The sequence below is a fragment of the Trematomus bernacchii genome, unplaced genomic scaffold (genome assembly GCF_902827165.1).
Source record: "Trematomus bernacchii unplaced genomic scaffold, fTreBer1.1, whole genome shotgun sequence".
In the NCBI taxonomy this organism is placed as follows: domain Eukaryota; kingdom Metazoa; phylum Chordata; class Actinopteri; order Perciformes; family Nototheniidae; genus Trematomus; species Trematomus bernacchii.
The window spans coordinates 7,747,924-7,770,504 of record NW_022987973.1 but is presented as its reverse complement, the minus strand read 5'-3'; the positions used below and the strand labels follow the sequence as shown (position 1 = coordinate 7,770,504).

The 22,581-nt window shown below is 42.0% G+C and overlaps 1 protein-coding gene across 1 annotated transcript in view; it reads right to left on the bottom strand.

Moving 5' to 3' along the window:
* Positions 1-687: 687 nt before the first annotated feature.
* The window catches only part of phlpp2 (PH domain and leucine rich repeat protein phosphatase 2), a 32,443-nt gene continuing 10,549 nt past the window's right edge, over positions 688-22,581 (bottom strand). Inside the window, exons 4-19 of the mRNA XM_034116074.1 lie at positions 15,599-15,789; positions 14,598-14,723; positions 11,959-12,113; positions 10,744-10,890; positions 10,245-10,475; positions 8,867-9,069; positions 8,669-8,729; positions 8,008-8,103; positions 7,231-7,386; positions 5,274-5,474; positions 4,634-4,796; positions 4,415-4,545; positions 4,158-4,271; positions 2,849-3,043; positions 2,476-2,707; positions 688-1,956 (exon numbers count right to left, since the gene is read on the bottom strand). Coding sequence (XP_033971965.1) covers positions 688-1,956; positions 2,476-2,707; positions 2,849-3,043; positions 4,158-4,271; positions 4,415-4,545; positions 4,634-4,796; positions 5,274-5,474; positions 7,231-7,386; positions 8,008-8,103; positions 8,669-8,729; positions 8,867-9,069; positions 10,245-10,475; positions 10,744-10,890; positions 11,959-12,113; positions 14,598-14,723; positions 15,599-15,789 — 3,671 coding nt within the window. The remainder of the gene's footprint in view (positions 1,957-2,475; positions 2,708-2,848; positions 3,044-4,157; positions 4,272-4,414; positions 4,546-4,633; positions 4,797-5,273; positions 5,475-7,230; positions 7,387-8,007; positions 8,104-8,668; positions 8,730-8,866; positions 9,070-10,244; positions 10,476-10,743; positions 10,891-11,958; positions 12,114-14,597; positions 14,724-15,598; positions 15,790-22,581) is intronic.

Below are 22,581 nucleotides of genomic sequence, written 5' to 3'. Positions count from 1 at the left end.
CTATTTGAAACTATTACATGTATATTGTGTGGGAATGTTAAAAATAAATCCCAACCATAGCGTTTCTGTAAATGCAGATATTTTGTCTTCACATCTTCTAGACTTATGTGCCTTATAAGCATTTATAGGGTCTGGTTTCCTCTGTAAGCCACAGGAAGAGGAGGAGAGCAGACGCGGTGCCATGCTGGTCCCTCCTCCAAAAGGTAACAAACACATCCCCAAACACAGCCTGGAGGTGTGTATTCTGCAGTAGGCACTTTTTTCAAGTTTCAGTCTCAGGGCTTCTCTCCAGGACATGAGAGACCACAAGCCCATTGGAGAGGAGATTTGACCTCACTGAACACAATCTCCCATACGCACTCTCTAGATTGCTTGCTTTCCGAGTAAAGGGAAATGTTGCTGACATATTTGAACATGAGCTTTTCCATCTCAAGTCTTTTGGTCGATGATAGCCAGCCATCCTCTTCACAACGTCATGTTATGAACTTGGATTTTGGTCATCCCTATTTCTTGACTCAGACTGAGCACATGATCCCACAGTTTTGTCCTCACAAAAGATCTGAATGGCAACTTGAATTGGAATGTCTCCCACATATGAGAAAGATCTCCTCTTCTTCACTGGAATGGCACTATCACATTACCCCAGCCACATGGCGCTGTGCTGTGTGTGTCCCCCCCCCCCCCCCTCTAGAGGGCGGTATCGTAGACTTCCTGCTGTAGGATGGAGACTGGGCCTGGACCTGGGACCAGGTTGGAGGCAAATGCAGGGGGGTGTGGATGATCCCACACGGGGTCTTTTAAGGAAGGAGGTATGGAGGGTAAGGGGGGGGCTGACACCAGGGGGCTCTGGCCTCTCAGCTGCTCCCTGACTTCCTGCTCCAGACTGGGAGGCACGATGAGCTGATCCTCGGGGTCCTGCTGTGCCGGCGCAGTGAAGTAGCCAGATTTCTTCTTCGGAGCCTCAAGGGCCACCTCAATGAGATTATGACTGTCCTCAGGGGCCACCACAGAGCCATTGGACAGCTTCTTCCCAAACAGGCTGGAGGTAGAAGGAGACTTTTTGAGGTCTGCCATCTCTCTCCCACACACTGCCAGCAGGCAGCCGTTTGTAGCAGAAACCACGACGCTGTTCTGTCTGCGCGTTTTACCGTTAGGATAGTCAGAGCTCTGCTTTTCAAGGTCGAAGTCTTTGGAGCGTAGTTGGAAAGCACAGCAGTGAATGTCTACCTCCACCTCCAGCTTGCTGCCATTAGAGATGACCCCCTCCAGCGGAGCTTCGTCATCGCTGTCCAAGCCGTTGTCGGAGTGGTTGCTAGAGAACGTGGCACAGGAGGGCTGCCGCTGGAACAGGTGGGCCCCCGCCCCGACGGAGCCTGGCACCATGATCCCACACAGGGTGGTGGCAGGGTGCAGGCTGCAGCGTCTCTCTGGGCGGGGTGCAGGGCCAGGGGGCGGGTGCTCGTCTGAAGCTGTGGACCCCGCCTCGCTGCCGACCTCTGAGGCTGATGTCTCACTGTTGAACTCCGAAATCAGACCGCTGCTGGAGGAAATGGTGGCTGGGTCAGTGGGACCTGGGGTCACGGTCACAGGCACAGGCACAGAGGCGGGAGGGGGGCCCCGTGCTTCAGCAGTCAAAACGGGTGGCTCACAGGTGCAGTTGTCCTGACTGATGTGCAGGGATATTACTGCAGCCCCGATGTTGTCTTTGCAGCCATAGCTCTGAGCGAGTGAGCACAGCTTCTTGGCAGCAGCACGAGGATCCCGCACAGCCTGTACCGTGCACACGGCCTCCTGGTAGGACACTCGTTCAAACAGCGCTCGATTCCCCAGGATCAAGAACTCATCCCGGGAACAGAGAGGCTCAGTGTGCACCCAGGGCTTTGGGACCACCCAGGGAGACAGATAAGAGCAGCCCAGCAGCCGAGAGCAGCATGTCACTCCACTCACTTTGTTATCCTATAAGACAGAAGGGCCGTTAGAGTTGGATTTGAGTGTATAGCTTCCAGAAATATAAACCTCTGAATATGGGGGATGAGACCATAAAGGTTTGTATCAAAGATCTATGGAATGAATTACAATGACTTACATGAATGTCCTTGCAGTTACTTAAAAGGCTGTCTAGCTCGCTTAAATGGTATAAGTTATAAATAGAGCATGATTAAAATAAACAAAAATAATAAGGTAAGAAAAAAGAGAATGAATAAATGTTCCTAATTATTTTATTCATTTATCCTGTTTTATAATATATATGCATACTATGGTCAAGTATGTTTTAGTGAGATTTCAAATGTTTTAAGCATAATTTGATGATTATTGGGATGATGGTGTGAATCACGATCATTTTGGCCACTATAATCCTTACATACAATTTTCATAAAGTCCCATGCCTGATGCACGTTAACACTAGATAATACGTTCTACATTATGGCTTTAGCTTGAAAGCAGAAACCAACATACTTAGAATCTGTGCGTTACCTCGGTTATAATGGCTTTACTGAGTTTCACTCTCTCCATCTCCTCCGTGCAGTTCTCCAGACTGTAAACCTTAGAGAGAGGAACAGGCCGGCCGTCCCGGCACAGCACGGCCTGGCAGGAGCCCACATTGGCCACGGTGAGGCTGAAGTGGCCCCCTGGATCTGAAGGCTCGTGGTGAATATAACACAGCAACGCAGAGGCACCCAGTTTCTGGCCAGCCATTCCTAGTTTCCTGTCCAATACAAAAACAAACAAAGCTGCTGATAAAACTCTTTTGAAGACTACAAACAAATCAGTAGTAGTGCAAGTATCTCTCTCTCTATCTGTTTATTTATATTAATAGAGAATAATGACATTAAATAATCTGTCTTACCTGTGTGAGGTGATGAAAGTGTTGCACATATACACATTGTCAATAATTGAGTGCTGCAGTTCCTCGCACAGCACATCTCCCATGGTGCACTGCAGCAGCCGAGGCACTTCCTCATTGCGGTCTCCGTCAAAGATGCCGTAGCACGCTTCCACACCGTCTCCAAAGCGGTCTACAGCCAGCACAGACACACACAGCCTGCCCCACACAGAAGATCCACGTTAACAAACAGATGACTCAGCACCTCCCATACAGAGGGAAGCCTCATACATACTTCAGCATGCCACACCGCAGCTCTGTGTCAAGGGGTGACAGCCGATAAGAGACACTGCTGTGGGGGCCCCTGTGGTGGCCGTGACCCCGGAGCCAGGCACACCTGACTCTACACACTGATGCACTTTACATTTGACAGATGGTAAATGAACTGAACTCAGGCTCTGCTGAACCAGCTACTCTGCCCTGATGTCAGTGCTAGGTGTGAGACAACGATTCAGATTATGACTCACTGGGAGACACCTGTTTACTAGTGAGTCATGTGCATACAGACAGATATTACAACATTATATCTAATGCTACAAAATCAGATTTAAAAAAACGATTAAATACTTTACAGCCGAGGACACCAAGTAAAGCTGGCTACTTTATTTAAAGGGGACCTATCATGCAAAATGCACTTTTGTACGTCTTTTATACATGAATATGTGTCCCCGGTGTTCCAGGGAACTCACCAAGTGTCAGAAAACACAACCCTCTCTATTTTCCTCCATACCCAAATCTCTAAAAAAGGGGCTGCAACGGATCTGATAAAAACTGATCCAGATTTGAACACTTTACTGACGTCAGTAAAGTGGCGCTACGGCTATTGGGCCAACTCCACCAATCAGGAGGAGACAGCCACGGCCATTGCCGTTCGAAAGCGCTGGAGACGCTGTAGTACATATGCCAGGCCTGTAGATGGTGCTGTTCTCACTGAATCTGCCCTTGCAGAGCAGAGCTAAAAAAAGTGCAAATTGAGCGAAATGAGGCATGGCTAAAATGCATGATCTGTTTGGTATTTTGAAAACAGAAACGTATAAATATACCTTATATAGGTATGGCCCTACAATATATCATTTAAATATACCATGATAGGTCCACTTTAAACTAAAAGATACTGAATGATAATACAAATATTTTTTTTAAATAATAACTACTCATGCAGCAATTTCATTTATTTATAAATGAGGCTTTGGATAGATACTGTCAGCAGTTGAGGACATTTTGGTTATTTATATTTACAAACAAACACACAGAAAAACGAAGCGGTACTCACTTGTTTCTTTGGCCACTCATTTCAGAGAAGCCGTGGTTCCATGGAGTGGAGGTACTCTGTGAGTCTGCTGCTGTTGTGGTGGATTTCTGGTCTAATTTCAGGGTGGTGATGTGACTATGAAGGACAAGAAATGTACTCAAAGAGATATATATTTCACACATGCATGCTGTCATATCCCTCCAGTTTGAGTCCAGACAGCTCCAGAATCTGATACTTGTATTGAACCATTTCAGACTAATCAGGGGTTTATGACTCACCTGAACAGGTTGAGGGTCTTGTGTTCCAGCATCAGGCTGCTGTTTCCTGTCAGGTCCAGCTCCTGCAGAGTGGCAGGCAGCGAGTCGGGCAGCTGGATCTCCGTCAGCTCATTACAGCTGACATCTACAAGCTGCACACGTACAAAACACACATGAGCTGACACAAGCTGATCATAATCATACACAAACTGGTCAGGCAAATAAAAACAGGAGTCTGACCTTGATCTCAGGCAGGTTGAGGATCTCTGGGAAGACGGTGATGTGGTTGGAGTGTGCGATGAGGGTGTGCAGTCTCTTACAGCTGGACACAGTGGAGGGGATGGTCTTCAGCTTGTTGCCACTCAGATTTAGCTCCTCCAGCAGCTCCAGCTTGCTCAGTTTACTAAAGACACACACAAATCACAGTGAAATAATCCACAGTTAACAAGTTGAATACAAAATATAGATTATTCTGATTGACATCAAAGCAGAGATGCACTGAACGTTGTTGTGGAAGTTCTTTAGCAATAATGAAGTAGACATAAAGCTTGCAGTCCAAGCAGTGGAGGGAATACATTGAATGTATTTCTATAAAGAAGAAAAACATGTTAGATAATCAATTGCAGTTCATTTTAAGTCGGATATTAACATTCCACTTTGTTTTTAGATTTGTGTTAGGGAGAAAGGGTCGTGTAATTTGTTGCAGTTATAGAGAAATTCTACTTATATATCTATTGTTTGAATGCTATCATACAACTGAATTTCAAATCTCTATGAATGTTTGTGTTTGCTGTCAATTATAGTTCTCAGGAAGAACAACATTTTGAAAAAAACGGAATCAGCAGATCAAAGGTTAAACAAATCTAAATTGGTAATGCACCTGGCGGGGAAGGAGAGCAGCTGGTTGTAGGCGATGTGAAGGACCCGCAGGTTCTGGTGTCCCACCAGCAGAGCACCGCAGTTCTCGTTCAGGTTGTTCCGCGTCAGGTAGAGCTCCTGCAGGGTGCTGAGGCTCTCCTCTGATGGGCTGCTGGGAGGAATACTGTCCAGGGCATTGGCTGACGCATTTAAGTATTTTAAGCTGTGAGGGAAATAAACACAACAGATATACGAGTTTGAAAATATGAATACAGATATCTACCCTGCCTATTTTATTACAGCTGATGAGTGCATCCAAATACTGTGTACTCTTGATCAACTAAACATTTGAGTGTTCTGAGCCAAGAATATTTTGTAATGACATGTCATTTATGTCCTGGGTTCAGGGAAGTATACATAGTTTGTACCAAATAATACAAATAATCATCAAGAAACAAAATAGGAGCCCCTTTCGCTCTCCATGATTCGCCAATTGCATAGTGTTTACAAAGAGCAAAACATCCCTTGTCAGAACACATTTATGTCACTTTTTTTTATTTTTTTTAATCACAATAATAAATAATATGAGACCCTATCACTGCACTCCACAAGGGAAAACTCCCTTGAGAAATGTAAGAAACCTTGGGGAGAGCAACAGAGGAGGAAACCCTCTATTTTGTCTCAATATTTAAATAGACCCCAAGGCAGTGGGGGTCTATTTACAAATAAACATTTCGGAGAGCTTAAAAACTGGCTGAGCTCTCTGAAATGTCCATTCTTATTCTGATTGTACTGAAGAGGAAAATTCTATAGCCGGACCGTTAATGTATCACTGCGAGTGGAGCCTTGATTTACATACTGTTGAACCTGCACCAAGAGGAGGGACAGTTATATGAGCTGCGCTGGTTCTTATGTAATTTATGTTGTCAAGTCCTTCTGTGCAGATCACTTACTGTAATAAAACCTGTCCTTCTGACACACGAGGGAGTGAACCATTTCACGTTCTTGTTTTAAAACCGAGTCACACATTATTAAAGTGCGATGACATCTCTGCGGCCCATACAGCTCCACGGTCACAAGGACAGATACAGGACAACATTCCTGCATACGGCAAATAACACTTTATAACAAAATCACCCCAGGCAGGCAGAGAACTCACAGCTCCATACTGTAGTTCCTCTTCTGTTAACTGGACTTATAAATTCACAGCTGTAATTTAGCCCGTCAATAGTGTTTTATTTGTCAGAGATTTTACAGATTTTTATCTTCACGGTCAACTTTCATATTTTTATTTCTGTTTTATCTTCTATTTTGAGATGTTTATATTGTATGATTGTTTATTTTCTAATCTTTTTTTATTTCTAATTATGTGAAATACTTTGTTTTACATGCTGCTGCAACGAAAACATTTCCCAATGTGGGATTAATAAAGTGTATCTTGTCTTTAAATTACAAAACTGTTGACACCTCAGTGGCCTTTTGGCCCATAGAAATGATGTTCCTTATAAAGAAATCAACGTAGTTTCTATAGAGATACTGTATATTGCTTCCATCATGTGTGTCACTACCTTGCCCTGTAAGCTGTGCAGCTCTTAGACAACATATCAGTAAAACCCATCAAGCACGAAGCATTCACTGCCATCACGTCTCAGCATTAGAGACAGTAAAGTACATTAAGGCATTTGAGCTGCTAATGGGTGTTAAGTGATTTACCACACAGGAAATAGGAAGGCAAATTAAGCTCCAGTTACGTTTTTAATGCTCCGTTGATCTTGACCGCAACCCCTACATAAAATCTATACCTTATCCACAAAACTAAGAGCTGCGACACTAACTGTCAAGTGCGTCAAAACAGGTAACACACTGCAGAAGACTGTTTTTGAGCAGAGGAAACAGCTACGGGAGGACACAAGTAATATTATAACTAGTCAGAATGAAATGTAAATGGTTCAAAGAGAAGAGAAGGTTAACAGACTCACTTTAAGGCCTTGGAAAAGAGGCTCTCAGGGAGCTCGGCTAGCTTGTTATGCTGGAGGTCCAGGGCTTCCAGAGGGATGTGGTCAAGTAGGTCAGGCACTCTCTGCAAACGATTGTTCCCCGCCAGCAGCTTTCTCAAACTCAAGCTGTTGAGCAGTCTGTAGGAGGCCAGAAGAGACATTAGAGAGCTTAAGACGAGAAAAAAAGAACAGACCAAAAAAAAAGGCAACAAACTAAAGAACATGGTCCTCCGCTGCAGACTCGACTACTTGCTGCGGGGAATTGTGAGGAATGCCATTCTATGCTAACTAATCCATCAATGACCTTTTCAGCTTGGCTGCCTAAACAGCAGCTTTTTATTCCCTCCTGAAACATCACAGAAGTCATAAGCCGCTACAGTGGATGGAGGAATATTATCTTTTGCAAAAGCTTTGCTGATGTCTCATTCAAATGCAAATGCAAGTGATGAGTATTGAGGGCTGGCAGCAAAAGATGGGCAAGAACTATTTAACAGTTGCAACTAAAAAGACACAGATACTCTCTTACATAAAGAGACTGATATCAGCAGTTTTTTTCTGCCTTATTCTTTGCATGGTTCATCTATTATACCACATGCTAAATAAGGACATCATGCAAACGCAGCCAGAAGTGGCCTTCTTATTCTGGACACAAGAGCATCTGTTTATTATTAGAGGCTGAATGTATTAAAATTATGCAAAATGAAAGATAATGTTTCAGCAGAAAAGGTTGGGAGTCAGTGCCAGAATAAGGTCACTAACCTAGAAGGCAAATCCGACAGCAGGTTGTGCGTGACGTCCAGCATCTCAACCTTTCTGCAGTCACACACCCAGTCTGGAAGGTACTCCAAAAGGTTCCTGTCTCAACACACACACAGTCACACACATAGAAAGACACACACACAAACACTCAAACTGAGCTGGAGTTGGCATTTTGCTTTAAATAATACAAATGAGACATTTGAAACCGAGGTAAATAGAAGGCTAAAATAAAAGTCCTTTAGGGTATCTAAGCAGGCAAATTATCTCTAACTATATTTTCAAGTCAGTACTGGAGCCTGACTAGAAGACATTTTGCAGATGCGTCTTACACTCGCACGTAGTGTAACAACACAAGATATATGATTTATTCCCTGACAAACTGCAATGTTTACTGTGTAAAATCAGGCGGCCTGAATCCAGCAGGTTATGAACATTTATCAAAATATAAATGGGAATTTGTAATAGGATGTTTACATTTTCAAATGTTGTACCGATTTAGCCTGAAAGGCATCCATACAAGTTAACTCCCCTCTAGAGATTCTACAGAATATTTGCTTTCTTGTGCCTGGATTATCAAATTGAGTATTCTTTTTTTTAAGTTTCTTCAAATATCTGTAAAACAGAAACCATGGTCCATTTCTTATTCCCAGGCAGAACTCACTGTGATAGGTCCATGTGTGTCAGCTGGTTAGGGACTGGATAGATGTTGACAGTCGTAAGGTCTGTGGACAGATAGAAGCCGCAATTAGCACCTGAACATCTGGCCTGTTCATATATGTGTTTATATGATGAGCGTATCACTAGGGACAAGGGCCTGCACACTCAGACAGTGAGGCTGCTGATGCTCGGTTTGACTCACGGTTGCTGCCGGCATGGAGCATGCGCAGAGTGGAGCCGCTGAGTGTGAGCGTCCCTAGCTGGTTGCGCTCGCAGTGCAGAGTCTCCAGGTTGCAGACGGAGCTCAGGTCTAGTGAGTCCAAGCGATTGTCCCGTAAGTCCAGCTGGGTCACCTGGTTCACTGCCTCTGGACTCTCACTTTTCACCCACAGAAGCCCATTCAACCTGCATTTAGGGAGCACAAAAGATGAAATATCAGTGGTTGTTCTTACAGGAGCAGCGTAACATCAAATACAATTCTCAATACAATGAAAAAACTCTGAAATGTCGACATTAATTTATATTACTGGGGGTATGGTTTTTAGCAGTCAACCAAACAGTGACAGATTATCAACATACCTCCCTGGGAGAATGTCAGCACTATTGTAGAATATAGAAATGTATAATAGTATTAAATGTCTCTAAATCTAAAGTCTGGAATATGACACTGCAGTTTCACCTTTGACTAGAGTAAAGGAGTATTATGGGACTTTTCTAAAGTCTTATACTGTGAGGGGCAAGCGGGAACAAATAATAGTACTGTATATAGTAGCAATATTTAAGGTCAACCAATGTGAATTTAAAAACAGTAGATAAAACTGATTTTAAATGCATCAATCCCTCAGGTTTCATTATGCCATATTTTGAATTTGTTAAAAGACAAACAGCATTTGTTTCTCTTGGGAATAACTTTTATTTATTTCTTGTCAGACCTTTCAACTCATATTTAACATCTTACCTATGTCGACAAAGTTAACAACAAAAAGTTAAACAATATCTAAGTTAAGTTTCGGTAAGGCCCTGCGCTGGGATCCAGACTCTCCCGGACTCATCCAACCTGTTAATAAACAATTCCCCTTTTCTTACAATTGCTGCCATCCACGCTGTACCTTGCCCTCAAAAATATAGTCTGTCATTGCCAAACGGCACCTTAACTTCCAAGGTTGAATTATTAGCTGCCTTGCTGTGGGTGGGACAGTGGGATCCTCTGACGTGTCGGAAAATCAATGAGTAAAGCTTTGCTATCCCTTATTACTCAAGCAAGACACAATTCTTAGCTCTTCCTGTGTGCTGAGAGGGCAACACATCTGTATGATTGTTGTTCTAGGCAGCTCCCAGGTGTGAAGCAGGGCAGTGCAGAAAATAAACATTTGTGCTCAGCAAACCTGGCATCTAAAAATAAATGTTTAATATTAAAAATTAAGTAATGCTTAGTGTAGTGGTGAAGAAAGGAGGAAAGACTAAAGGTCAGACTAGTGTATTGTAATTTGTTCTTCTGTCAATGCCAGAGGAGGAAATAAAAAACATTTATAAGGCAGTAAAGAGGCTGAGAGCTGTTTATTCCCCGGCCGGCCTCTTACCGGAGGTCGATGTTTTTCAGGTGGCTCATTCTGGCCAGAGTACACAACTCCAGACTCTCCACTCTGTTCCCAGCCATGGCCAGCTTGTCCACTGCACTCAACCTCTCCAGCACAGCGGGGATGAGAGCAAAGTTGTTGAAGGAGAGTCCCAGGCCGTTCAGCTGCGTCAGGCCACCCAGCTCTTCAGGCAGGGAGCTGAGGCGGTTTCCATCCAAAGACAGCGTCTGCAGGCTGCAGGGATAAGTAGAGAAAACAGTCAACGTTCACTTCAAAGAGTGCTCAAAATACATGCTTGTGTGACAGAGCAGCACCCTACGTTAAATAATGTATGTATGATGTAGTATAATTACCCCATGCAGTTAATAACAATTGTGTGGGAACTGTTATGCAAATCCTAAATATTGCATTCAAGTGTAAACATAAAATAACGGACAAAAAATAAAACACATTAAAACAGTGTGTTATGTTTGTATGTAGTATATGTATGTGTGAGTCCCACCTTTGAAGGTTGCCTATCTGTACAGGGACCGTGTGGAGACTGTTACAGGAGAGGTTGAGTTCAGTCAGGGTGAGGATCTCACACACACATTCAGGGAACACACCCAGACGGTTGTGAGACAAGTTCAGGCTCTTCAGCTGAGAAAACCTAAACAGAGAGAACAGAAAGCAGGACCTTCATTCATCATGACATCCTGAAAACAGATGTGCTGTGAAGATTACATGGCGTGATTTACCTAAGATCGACTTAGGTTAGTTGTTGGTTGTTGTTGTTGCTTTCAAATGAGTAACAGAAGGTGACTGTGATGTTGAGAAAGAGCAGTGAAGTACAGAGAGATCACAAATATCTGTATGTGGTCTTGCTGTGGTCCACATTACTCACTGCACTACATTGTCTGAAGAGCTATTTGTTGTACACTGGAAGAACGCAGTGGACAAGGAGTGTGAATGAAAAGAAGAATTATGGTGCAAACTAACTTAAAAGCTGAGACTGAACACCAGTTACTGGAATCCAGGGTGAACACAGTGGAAACCAAACACTGTAGATCAATTCCCCCACAAGTTCACTGTGGGAGTTTTCTGTTGTAATTTATGCCTTTGGCTTGCAGCATCCTATTAAGACTAATTTGAAAGCAGCTAGGTAAAATCAGTCAGTGCCTGGGGCAGGCAAGAAAGGGAAAGCATTCAGATCACACCATTTGTGACTTAGTATTACCAGTTTATGATGTGACCAGATACAATGTCTATACTAAGTTTGTTTGGTCTCAGCTGGCTGTTTCAAATAGAAATACATCCCAGGCATCAATTCTGATGCGTGTGTATGCATTTGTAAAACGTGTCCAAGAGACTGGGCTGATCAATGAAGTGGTGCCATGCAGGTGCAATACAATCTTCCACATTAACTCCACCTTCCTGTTGTTCTCCAAGGTGGCGTCACAATACTAGTCAGAGTACAGAATATTTTCTTTATGCATAGAACTTCTTTCCAATCATACAAACTAAAAGCCTGCAGCAGCACTAGGTGCACAGAGACAATACTAAATGCACATATTTTTCACCGGATTGAGATCACTGTATTCAACACTCACAAGTATTACCTCCTGTGTAAAAAAACAACAACTACAACATAGCGGTGAAACATGCAGTATTGATTCTGTTTTGCAGAAATGTATTAAATGTGTGTGGAAAATGCTTCAGGTTAAGAATGTGTTAATACCTGGGGAGGTTGAGCAGGCCTCCAGGCCCCTGAAGGCTCATGAAGTTGTGTCTTAGGTTGAGGTGGGTGATATCCTGACTGTAAAACAGATATTCAGGCACTGCTTCCAGACTGTAGCAGGACAGGTCCACCAGGCTGACCGTCTGAGCCACCACCTTTACAGGAAGGAAAAATAACAATTAAATCAAAGTGCTTACAGGGTATTTTTATTATACTTTGGCGTGTCTGAGTCACATCTATAATATCACAACAAGAAACTCATACAGTAGCTAACCTGAACTATCGATGCCCTTTAAACATTTGATGAAAGCCTGTTGCTGCCGTGCAGGCTGAGAAAATCTCAATGAACATTTTATTTTTACAACATCAAGACAATAAATATCCATTTCTTATTGAAGCCTAAGAGCATTTGAGCAACACAATCAGGCGGGGACCACCCTCAAAGAGGTGAACTACAATTACAACAAGCAGAAGGCTCCAATATTTAAATAACGTTCACCTGAAGTGATCTGGGACAACAGATAGTGAAAGCAACTGCAGTGGCCTCAGATTATGCAAGCAGCCAGCTGCCTTGCCAAGACATTACTTCAGACAGACAATGCCCCAGTTTCCAGTTCAATGAAGTGTATCTGCCAGGGAAACACAGCCATCACGAATTAAGGAATTAAGAGAGTGATAGAGTTACTCCCTAATATGAGGCAGTTAAAGTCAGCGCTTAGAAAACATGTGTAGACAAACCCAGTTTATTAGGTGCACCTATTTAAACTAATGCCGTCTAATTCAACTGCTCTGCAATAAATCCTACCTTCATTAGGTTATAATCTTTAGTTTAGTCATGGCTTGTACATGTGTGATTTTGTCCTAATTTTTGCATGGTTCAGATCTCAGTCCACTCTCTCTGCTATAACAGTGCAGTTACAAAGCTTTGTCCCACCCTCCATTATCAGAGAGGATTGTTTACAGGCCAGCCAACATGGCAGGCGACCCGCAGTGCTCGCAGTCTAGTCTCCTCCACAAACTCCAGGGCTGCACACTGTGCAGCAAACCAGAAAATGGGACGGCAGCTCAGCAGAGCGTGACATCACATCACTGCGTTTAGAGATGACAAAGACAAAACTGCCCATCTCCCACAAACTACTCATCTACCAGGCATTCTACAAAAACAACTCCTCTTTAAAAAGTCGAATTAAATTATGTGACAGCAGGGAGACAAACAAAAACCTGACGAGGGGTTGAAAGATAATTAAACATTTGTTCTGTTTTAGATGATTTGCATAGAAAATAAACATTGTGAATCAATGTAATGGATGAGAAACACAAGGAAAGGAGACATGGAAAATAGAAAGCTCTTTGGGAAGGGAATAACAGCTCATTGCATAAATGGAGATACATTGTTTTTTTAGCAGTCAATGTGTTCATGTCAGTCCTTGATCGATAACTCAATAGATATGCATTTAGGTTGCAGAATTCACTTATTTATCCATTGGTCAAATGACTAGTTAATTTAACTAGCCACTCAATACATTTGAGTGATGCAAATGTACTATCCATGTGCATATGTTACCAACATTTAGCTCGTACATTTGCATACAATCCACGATGTAATCAGAACATTTTTAATTGGACAGAGAAACCAGGAAACTCTGCTTTTAGGCGGTTGACAAGCTAGTCCAAATAGCAGAGCTGACCACAGCTACACCTCTCAATCAGGTATATATGCATATATATGTACACAGCAGTCATGAGTCACTTTCCCCTTGTTGTGTTCTGTCCTACAAGCACATTTTGCTGGCACAAATATTCTTGCTGTCTCCCTCACACATGCATGCACACGAGCACACCATTTTTATGATTTAGGCAATGTAGCATAAACACTGACCCAAATTCACCGAAAACATTCATCAGTCATCTTCCCCAGTCTCCTTAAAGGCCTCTTGTCTAAGACTCAGCCTGAGTACAGGCCACTACAGGCTACTTTAAACCGGTAATCCATACCACCATGCTGGAGACAGATCCTTGACTTAGCATGATTCTGCAACTAATTGGATTCCTCTCTTTTTTTTCTGTTGGCTTTCTCTTCCATTGCTAATTGCACGAGGCTCTCACAGAAGCTGTTCAGCTCCAGGAAGGAGCAGCAGTACAATAGCCATTAATTAGGATATTAGAGACAAAGCCAGCTGAGCAGAACAGAAACAATGGATCACAGCAGTGACAACCTGGCAAGATGATGAAAGACACACAGTATAACACCAAAACAGAATGTGTTGGGTCATTTAGCATCCTCTAATCCACAGTGACTTTTAGAACAAAACCTCTACTGGTAAGGGCCTTTGTAAAAATAAATCGAAGAGCCCTCTGATAGAAGTAGAAAAGATAAACTTGGTGAGTAGAGTTACGCTGTTCAATCAATGTCAGACACCGCTGAGAGTCTTCCTCTGTGGAGCAAATCAGACGCATTCAGAGAGGCGGTTTCTGATTGGAAGACTCAACCGGCAGAAGGCAACTGTAGTCCCTACAGTTAATCTCTGATTTAAGCAGAAACCCAGCGGGACTAAGGCAAACAAACAAACTGCTGCAGAAAGAAAACACATATTGTGTCACGCACACAAGGTAACACAAACTCTTTGTCTCCAACTTACTTTGGATGCCTGCCGATGCCATCGCTGGTAGTCTGCGAGTGTGTCAAAGTTGACAAAGTACGTCTGGGCCTGTGATCCGGCTGAGCTGAACATCAGGCAGTGCTGCCTCCGCCTCACCTCCTCCACCTCAATACAAAGACAATACACAGATACGATAAGGAGGAACACTGGGAGACAAAACACAAACGGAACATGATGATTATCATTACTCATTATTGCAATGATATTGGTAAAGGAAAAATTAAATGTTCTGACATTATAACATAGTAATATATTATTCAGAATAATTTGGCTTATTGTTATTCTCATATTTTTTACTTAAATTTGCTAGAAATACCTTTTATTTCTTAAGTTCAAACCTGTTCCCTTAAGCGAGTGAGTGAGCTCGAGAAAGAAACGGCAATAATAAAAGTATTTTAACGAATTCATTGTAACAACTGAGGTTTACCCTTAAAGATCCCATCAGCACAGCGTCTTGTTTCTACGAAAATGTAATTGATGAGTCAAAATGTTGCCCTCATTTGACAGGTGATACAAGGTGAGAGCAAATACGGCAAACGAGTGTAACTGTGTTTCAGTAACATAGCTTGTACAATTCCAACCAGGCCATAATATCGCCCTGCTTTTGTTTTGTTATTTGAGATATAGTGGATTTCTGTGTGCAAGTAGTAATGTGTTCAACGAATCTGCACTGTCCATGGCTTTTAAGCTCTTAACTATTTTCCATTGAAGGCCAGGAGTAAATAAACTCAAACAAATTAATTGACTTCCTGTCTTTGGAACCATGTAACACTGAAATCTGCTGCTCTATTTCTTTAGGTGTATATATTCTGTGTCCTACATAGCACACAGTTGAGATGCAGTGCTTAAGATGATAGAGTCTGCCGGCAGTGATGCGTCATCTATTTACTGGAGAGATGTATCCAGCCGTCCGAACCAGCTGTCTTGTTCCAGTGTGTCTACAGCCCAGCTTCTCTGATGTCCAAACACTGAACCCTCACCTTGCCCCCCACCAGGGGCAGGATGTGCATCTTCCCAGTCAGGCAGTCTTTGACGGAGGCCACGATTAGACAGGTGCCGCAGAGGATGACCTGCCGCTCTGCCCACTTGTGCAGCTGCGACTTGCCCTTCCTGACACTGAATACGCCTTTCAGCAGGGTGCGCTCCTGCTGGTCTGCATTCACAGGACGCTCTGGAGGGAGAAGCCCACACACAGAGAGAGAGAGAGAGGGAGGTTAGCTTAGATCTTCAGACATCCATCTTCTGCAAAAGAACCCCCAAGCCTCCTGTGAGAAAGACATTCAGTTAATTAATAGCAAATGTTCTGCAGTTACACACTTATGAGGGAAGCTTCCAGAAAATGAAGTCATACAGATGCTCACAGGTCAGCATGATATCACCTATATATTAGTCTGCGCCTTAGCTTAATCATTCCAGGAACTGAACTTACATCAGCATTTCGGATGGACACTGCCCTATTATCTCACACCCTGTACATCTGGATAGATTTCATGACATGATAACAAGTTTGATCTTCAGGGTTAAGGTAAGAAAGGTTCACCATTAAACTCCTTTATTATAAATCATTATTATATTGAGGAGGTTTCTGCTATTACTGGACCAGACCCCCATATTTTGTTGGGGTATTCAGTGGGATACAGGTCGGTTTGGATTTAGTCGTTTTCAAACCTACATAGGACTTAATTTCTTTCTCTCTAGCTGTACCAATCCTTTGTTTTTTTGTTTGTCATGTGTTGCAAGTAGATACACAATGCCCAGTGAACAGTGAGGAAAAGATGGCCATGCAGGGGGGCCTATTTTAAATGTTTCTTTCATTTTTGAAAACACACATTACTGTCAAGTGAATCCAATGTTTATTTAGCAAAATCGGCCAATTTGGTTAAAAGGTGTCGGTTTTTGGCCTACACAGAAGACAGATGCATATCAAGTAAAGGTGCAGCCACCCTAAGGCCAGCTCTCAATTTATCTTCACATTTAAAGATCCAAGCGCTTTACTTTTCCCTTTAATTCTTCCTCCCTCACTTTATATAAATCAACACGCCAGTCAACACGTCGAGCCATCCATCCATCCATCCATCCATCCATCACTCTTTTGCTGTCTTCACCTGGCAGAAGCATCAGTCTTATCGTTAATGACTCAGGGTTTTGTCAAGTTTTGCTCTTTTCAAATAAATTGTTCCAGTCTGCACAGCAGGCATCTGGAGCTGGCCTGTGCTGAAGGACACAGCTGACAGCAGGGATGTTGTCTCTGCCAGGCGTCAAGTACACTCAGGATTATGAAAGGTCAAAACAGCACAGAAGAGACACTGCCTCGGCCTCTTGTCCTCTGTTGTTAAATTTTCCTCAAACCAACTTATGCTGCATCCCACTCAGAAGCTCTTATTGGCAATCTGGTCTCTCTCCCTCGTTCTGTATGACTCGCTCTTCCTCTCCACCTTCCCTTTCGCTTTGCAAGGGCATCCAAATGAAATAAAAGGCTGTCAATTTCTTTTTTTTCACCAGTGAAACATATAACGAACAAGCCAAGTGCTTCTGACAACAAATTGGCTGGCTGGCAGATCAATAGAGTGACTGATCCTTGGGTGTCTCCTCACTCAAAGAGAGAAAATTGGAGACACAATCCCTTACAGGGTCAGCGGTGGGTAATAAGAGCTATGAGAAAGGGCCGGGGGAAACACCTGGACCCGGAGCTGGTTAGGGACCACAATGCTTCTTACTCACGCACTGTAATGTGTCTGTAGCACTAAAGGCTTAAAGGCTGCATTGAATGTTTTCTCAGATTCGTATTCTTCTTTACATTATTGTTGACACTGAATTTCTATCAAAGTTTTAAGACTTTATTGTATTGAGTCAAAGCTTTCGTGTAAGTGCTTGTGTCAAGGCTGTTAAAACATTAAGCTTATTTTATTAAATGAAAAAATAAATACTTTTTTTGTTTTATTCCTCCAAGAAAGGTGTTCAAAAATATGGAGTGTCTATTTGCACCCGGGTGAAAATGCTGCCGCCTTTTTGTGCTGATGGAAAGTACTGTTTTTAAAAGCACAGATTTAAAAGTGCCTTTTTATTATGTGTTTGTTTGTGGGTTCAACTTAAAGCCACACAAGGGTGAGGCATGAAATAATTTGTAAAATGAATTTCTACTGTATATTGTAAACTAGAGAATGCAATTCCTGAAGAAATTGCTAGTGGGAATGCTTTATGCTGAAAAGCTGACGCTGAATTGCTATGCTGAAATGTAATGTGTAAGAAGAAAGTGAATAATTTAGATTGAAATTATACATGAACACTGGGGGCTTGAATTTGTGATGAGAGAAGAAAAGAAAGTAAAAAGGCTTGGAAAAGCAGCAGAATATTTGAACTGCAAACTTTTGAACTAACTTGATGGCGAATGATCTGTCACCATGGCAACGGCATTTGATGACACCCCATAATATGGTTAGATGTGTTGATGGCTGCATCGTTACCAAACCTGTGAAGTTTTGGGCCATTTCGAGCATTTGAACTGAAGTTGTGAGAAAACCGTGTTTCATAGTGAGCATTGTGTTGCCAAGGCAACGGCATTTGAAGAAATCTTAAAACTGTCAAATAGATGTCTTCACGGCTGGACTGTTGGCACACATGTGAAGTTTGAGAACCTTTTGACAATTTTCATATGAGTTATAGCAATATCGTGTTTTACGGCGAGGGATGCGTTGCCATGGCAACAGCTTTTGAGGAAAACTCACTAATGGCACATAGACATGTTGAAGGCTGGACCATTAACCATTAAGTCTTCTGCTCTGAGCATGTCAGTTGGAGTTATGACATCATCGTGTTCCATGACACAGGTGTTTATATTTGAGCTAACGACGTGTCCAGAGATCAAAGGTTTCCATGGTGATGTGCAGTAATCAGTGAGAGGAGAGCATTTGCATTGTTCTGAATGAGAGATAAACCTCTTACATGTGAACGTTTTGTTGAAGAACCGTAACAGATATCGGTGAAATTTCAACGCGTGAAGCATCTGAAGGAAGTTGAGCATCTGAAGTGTGCTTTTTGTGTACTTTCGGGTCAATAATGTGGCCTTTTTGGCAGATTAACTAAAAGGTGTGCGGCTCATGCTGTGAGTAAAGATCAGCTTGAATTTACAATTGGCTTTAATGGAGACATGTTGAAAGTATTTGTCACTTCATGCCCTCAAGAGGCATTTTGTTTAATTATTTTTGCTTAATGTTTTTTCATTTTTCAAGCTACGAGATGTTTTCCTACGTTTGTCATGACAAATTATGTCTCAGGAGTCTAGGGTTTGGGAATTATGGCAGGTTTAAAAAAAAATATGAAGGCAAATTTCAAGCTGTCCTTCACTCTAGCTTTGAGATCACACACCTTAACGAGCTGCTCAATACACACTAATGTTAAAATCTGAAGAAGGCCTCTTTACCAAGGTCTGAACAATGTTTAATATTTCTAAAAGTATGAATCAGATTTAAAAGTTGTTTAACATGAATAATGTCAGAAAGATGTGTAACATTTTAAAGTTGGAATGAGGGTTCTGAGTGAAAGTATGAAGGAACCGTTAGCAGTTGAAGTCGCATGAAGATTTTTCAAGTCTGAAGAGTTCCTCCGTTGACTTCAATGTTAAAAATGTGATGAATTATGGGATGTATCTCTGGAATTATGAAAGTTATTAATGAGAAAAGTAATAGCCATCGATTCCCGACCGAGCTGAACGTTTTGATGTTTGAACGGGAGTTTCTGCAATGTGGAATGTGGGAGAAGAAGAGGCGCAAAATAACCCGGCGGAATAATAAAGAATTTCGTGCGTCGAATAATTTATACAGTGGTTGGAATGCTGTATCAGCATTCCCACTAAATTAATGTGTAATTGTGTCTTTCAGAATGCTGAAGCCCTGCCAAAAGACGCAGATCCTGCCAGCGTCCAGCAGGACCACATGAAGAGCCTCAGGGGGGTCTGTGGGACAGCTATTACCTTACAGCCATGTTCACAATATAACACAGGTGTTTTTTGTCCCTGATGTTCAGGTAACCTTACCAAGCAATCGCAGAAAGAGCAAGAAGAGATGCATACAGTACAGTACAACACCCGGGTGTAAATAGCTACAGTGCTTAAGATAAGATGTCCCTTTATACATCCACCATAGGGGAATACAATTTAACGCTGAGAAACATTTCCATAAATACCTATACATCCAAAACAGTATCTAAAGTGTAGCCTGGACACCCGGGTGCAAATAGCATCTGCCTAAAAAATATCATTTTGATATTTCAAACTAGAATGTTATTACTGTCACTGCTCTTGCCATGCAATGAATCCACACACACACATCTTACATTTCCATGTAAGATACTACAAGAAATACCTTCAGATGCTTCAATAGAGTATTTGCAATTGTAGTTTACTGTCAACAACATCAAAGCTTTTCGGTAATATAGACAACAGTGGAGAGGGTAAGTTAGAATAAACCCAAAAAAATCCATTAAAACAAGTAATTAAGCAAACACTCGCCCACTGCACCGCACCGCACACATCAATAAACTCATAATCACGCACCCACTCGCTACGAACTGACACAGGTTGACAAGATGCTCTCACTGGCTTCACAGTGTATCACCAGAAACAAGCACACTCCACACTGCAGGACGCTAGCATACAGTCTGTTCCCGCTCATCAATCCTCTTAACACCCATTATACAAGAAGGATTTTCTATTCAACCATGAAACCCGCAAGTAGGTGTTGGGTTAAAAATGTCCAAAGTGACATTCCATTCTATAACAAGAAATATCTTCATATATTAGTTATTATCTCCTGTACCAATACACTTTTATTCAAACACTGCAATTTTCTTTGCTGGATTTCTTTGACTCATACATACATATGAGACAGACCACCAATTATTTGCACTACTTAGCTTTCCAAATTAGTCAAAGCACCATTGGGATGCTTTGATAGTTGTATTGTATGAAATATAACGTCAGCGTCCTGGGTTATATTCCAGCCTTGGGAACTTTGTTGCATGCCATAACTCTCTCACTCCCCCATAACTATGTAGTCTGTCAAAGAAGAGCAAACATGCCAACAAAGAAAGCCCCTTTGGCTCAGAAAGGAGTAGAAGTCAAATGATTAGTCGATTCCATTAAGCTGCAACTACTCTGACAATCAATAGTTTGTTTGAGCCATTTATAAAGCTAAAAAGTGTATTCCTACTCTTATAATGGATAGATGATCAGGTGTTTGAGTCTATAAGACTATCAATACAACCACTCATCTGAAAATCATTTTACTCATTTACACAATATCAGAGTCCAAGCCATAAAGAGCCAACTTTTCAAACAAACACACACACATGCTATCCCTCAAGGTCTGTGGGGCTATTAGTTGCTACGGAAACAGGTTGTTCACAAAATCAAAGTCCAGCCTGAGTTGGTAAACCTCCATACTGTCTCTACAACCTCTGACTGCTCTGTGGAGTCAGCCAAATCAATCCCATCCCTCTGATGACGGAAGATGTTGACCATTCCCAGCGGCTCCACAGGGGTTTGGTGTGGGTTTTCTGTTGCAGGATGTTTTTGTCCAAGCTACGGGGGTCTGGAGGAGCAGGGTCACAGAGAGGCTTCACTAAACGAATCATCAATGTGTCAAGCGGCCTCCTTCGAGAGGCGGACAAACTACAGGGACTGTGTGACAAGTGACAGATCAGAGAGTCGTCGGTATGGCTTCTTATCTCTCCTGTGTTTATCTCATGTGTGGCTGTGGCCTTCACTCGCCTGCAAACTTCTCACTTCACTTGGCATGCCAGATGAGCAATGAGGTCTCAGCAGGTCAGATTCTACTCCATTACTTATGAATTACAATCCCCAGAGAAACAGAAGGGAAGAGGGATAGAAGGGAAGAGAGGGGTGACAGAGAGAAGGGAGAAAAAAGGAACAGAGGGGGATATGATAAAAGTGTAAGACAGAATGTGATTGGCTTTTGAAAGCTGAGAGGAAGCGAACTGAGAAAGTTACTGATATTCATAATATTGTGGGTCACAGCATATCTTCATGTTTAATACTTTAACTATGAATTTATAATATTGAATGTATTATTGAAAATTGAATTGCAAATATTTGGAAATCCAATATTGTTTAAGTTGTTTTCAGAATGATGAATATGTCTAAAATAATGCCTTCCAGAAAAATCTATAAATTATCTTTGGTCATTTGACTGTTAGCCCAAACAAAACACATTTGATGCCATACCTTGACTTCTAGGAAATTGTGATGCACATTCATACTAGTCAGCAGATCAACTAATCGTAAGTTGCATTCCTAATTAGAATGATAAACATGCATGCTTTTGGTGAATGCCAGCATACATTATGTTTATCATCAAATTCCCCATCACACATGTGAACTAAGTAAGTATTAGGCAACAGTGGACCACTCAGATTTTAACCAAATCGTCTATTCTCCTGAAATCCTATTAAAAATAAACTTATGATAGAAAAATAATCAGTATTTGAAATGTTATATTACTGTATGAGGTATAAGGAAACACGTGAAGTGTCGTTCTTTCTATTTTATGGTAAACACGCAGTATGCCAATGTTCATCTGTTTTGAGCAACACATTTAGTCCCTAGATCTGAGCTTATTCTGGAGGCAGTTTAGACATTTTTGAAACTGTTATTAATCACATGATTTCAAGGCAACTGTGGAGCACTCAGTTGAACACAATACTCCCTGTATCCCAGAGCTTTTTTGTATGGCTCAAGATTGCATAGATTGCGTTAGCATGCAGTAGGGGGTCAGTGGAGGCGGAAACACAGTCTGATTTGACTCAGAACAGCAAGCTCTCTTTGGCAGCAAATTATAATTCAACCCACCACCCAGATGCCTCCTCTTGGTGGTCTGTGTTTACCTCTATTTAAAAAAAAAACTAATTTAAACTTTGTACAAAATGTAATTCTTATACCATAGAGAAA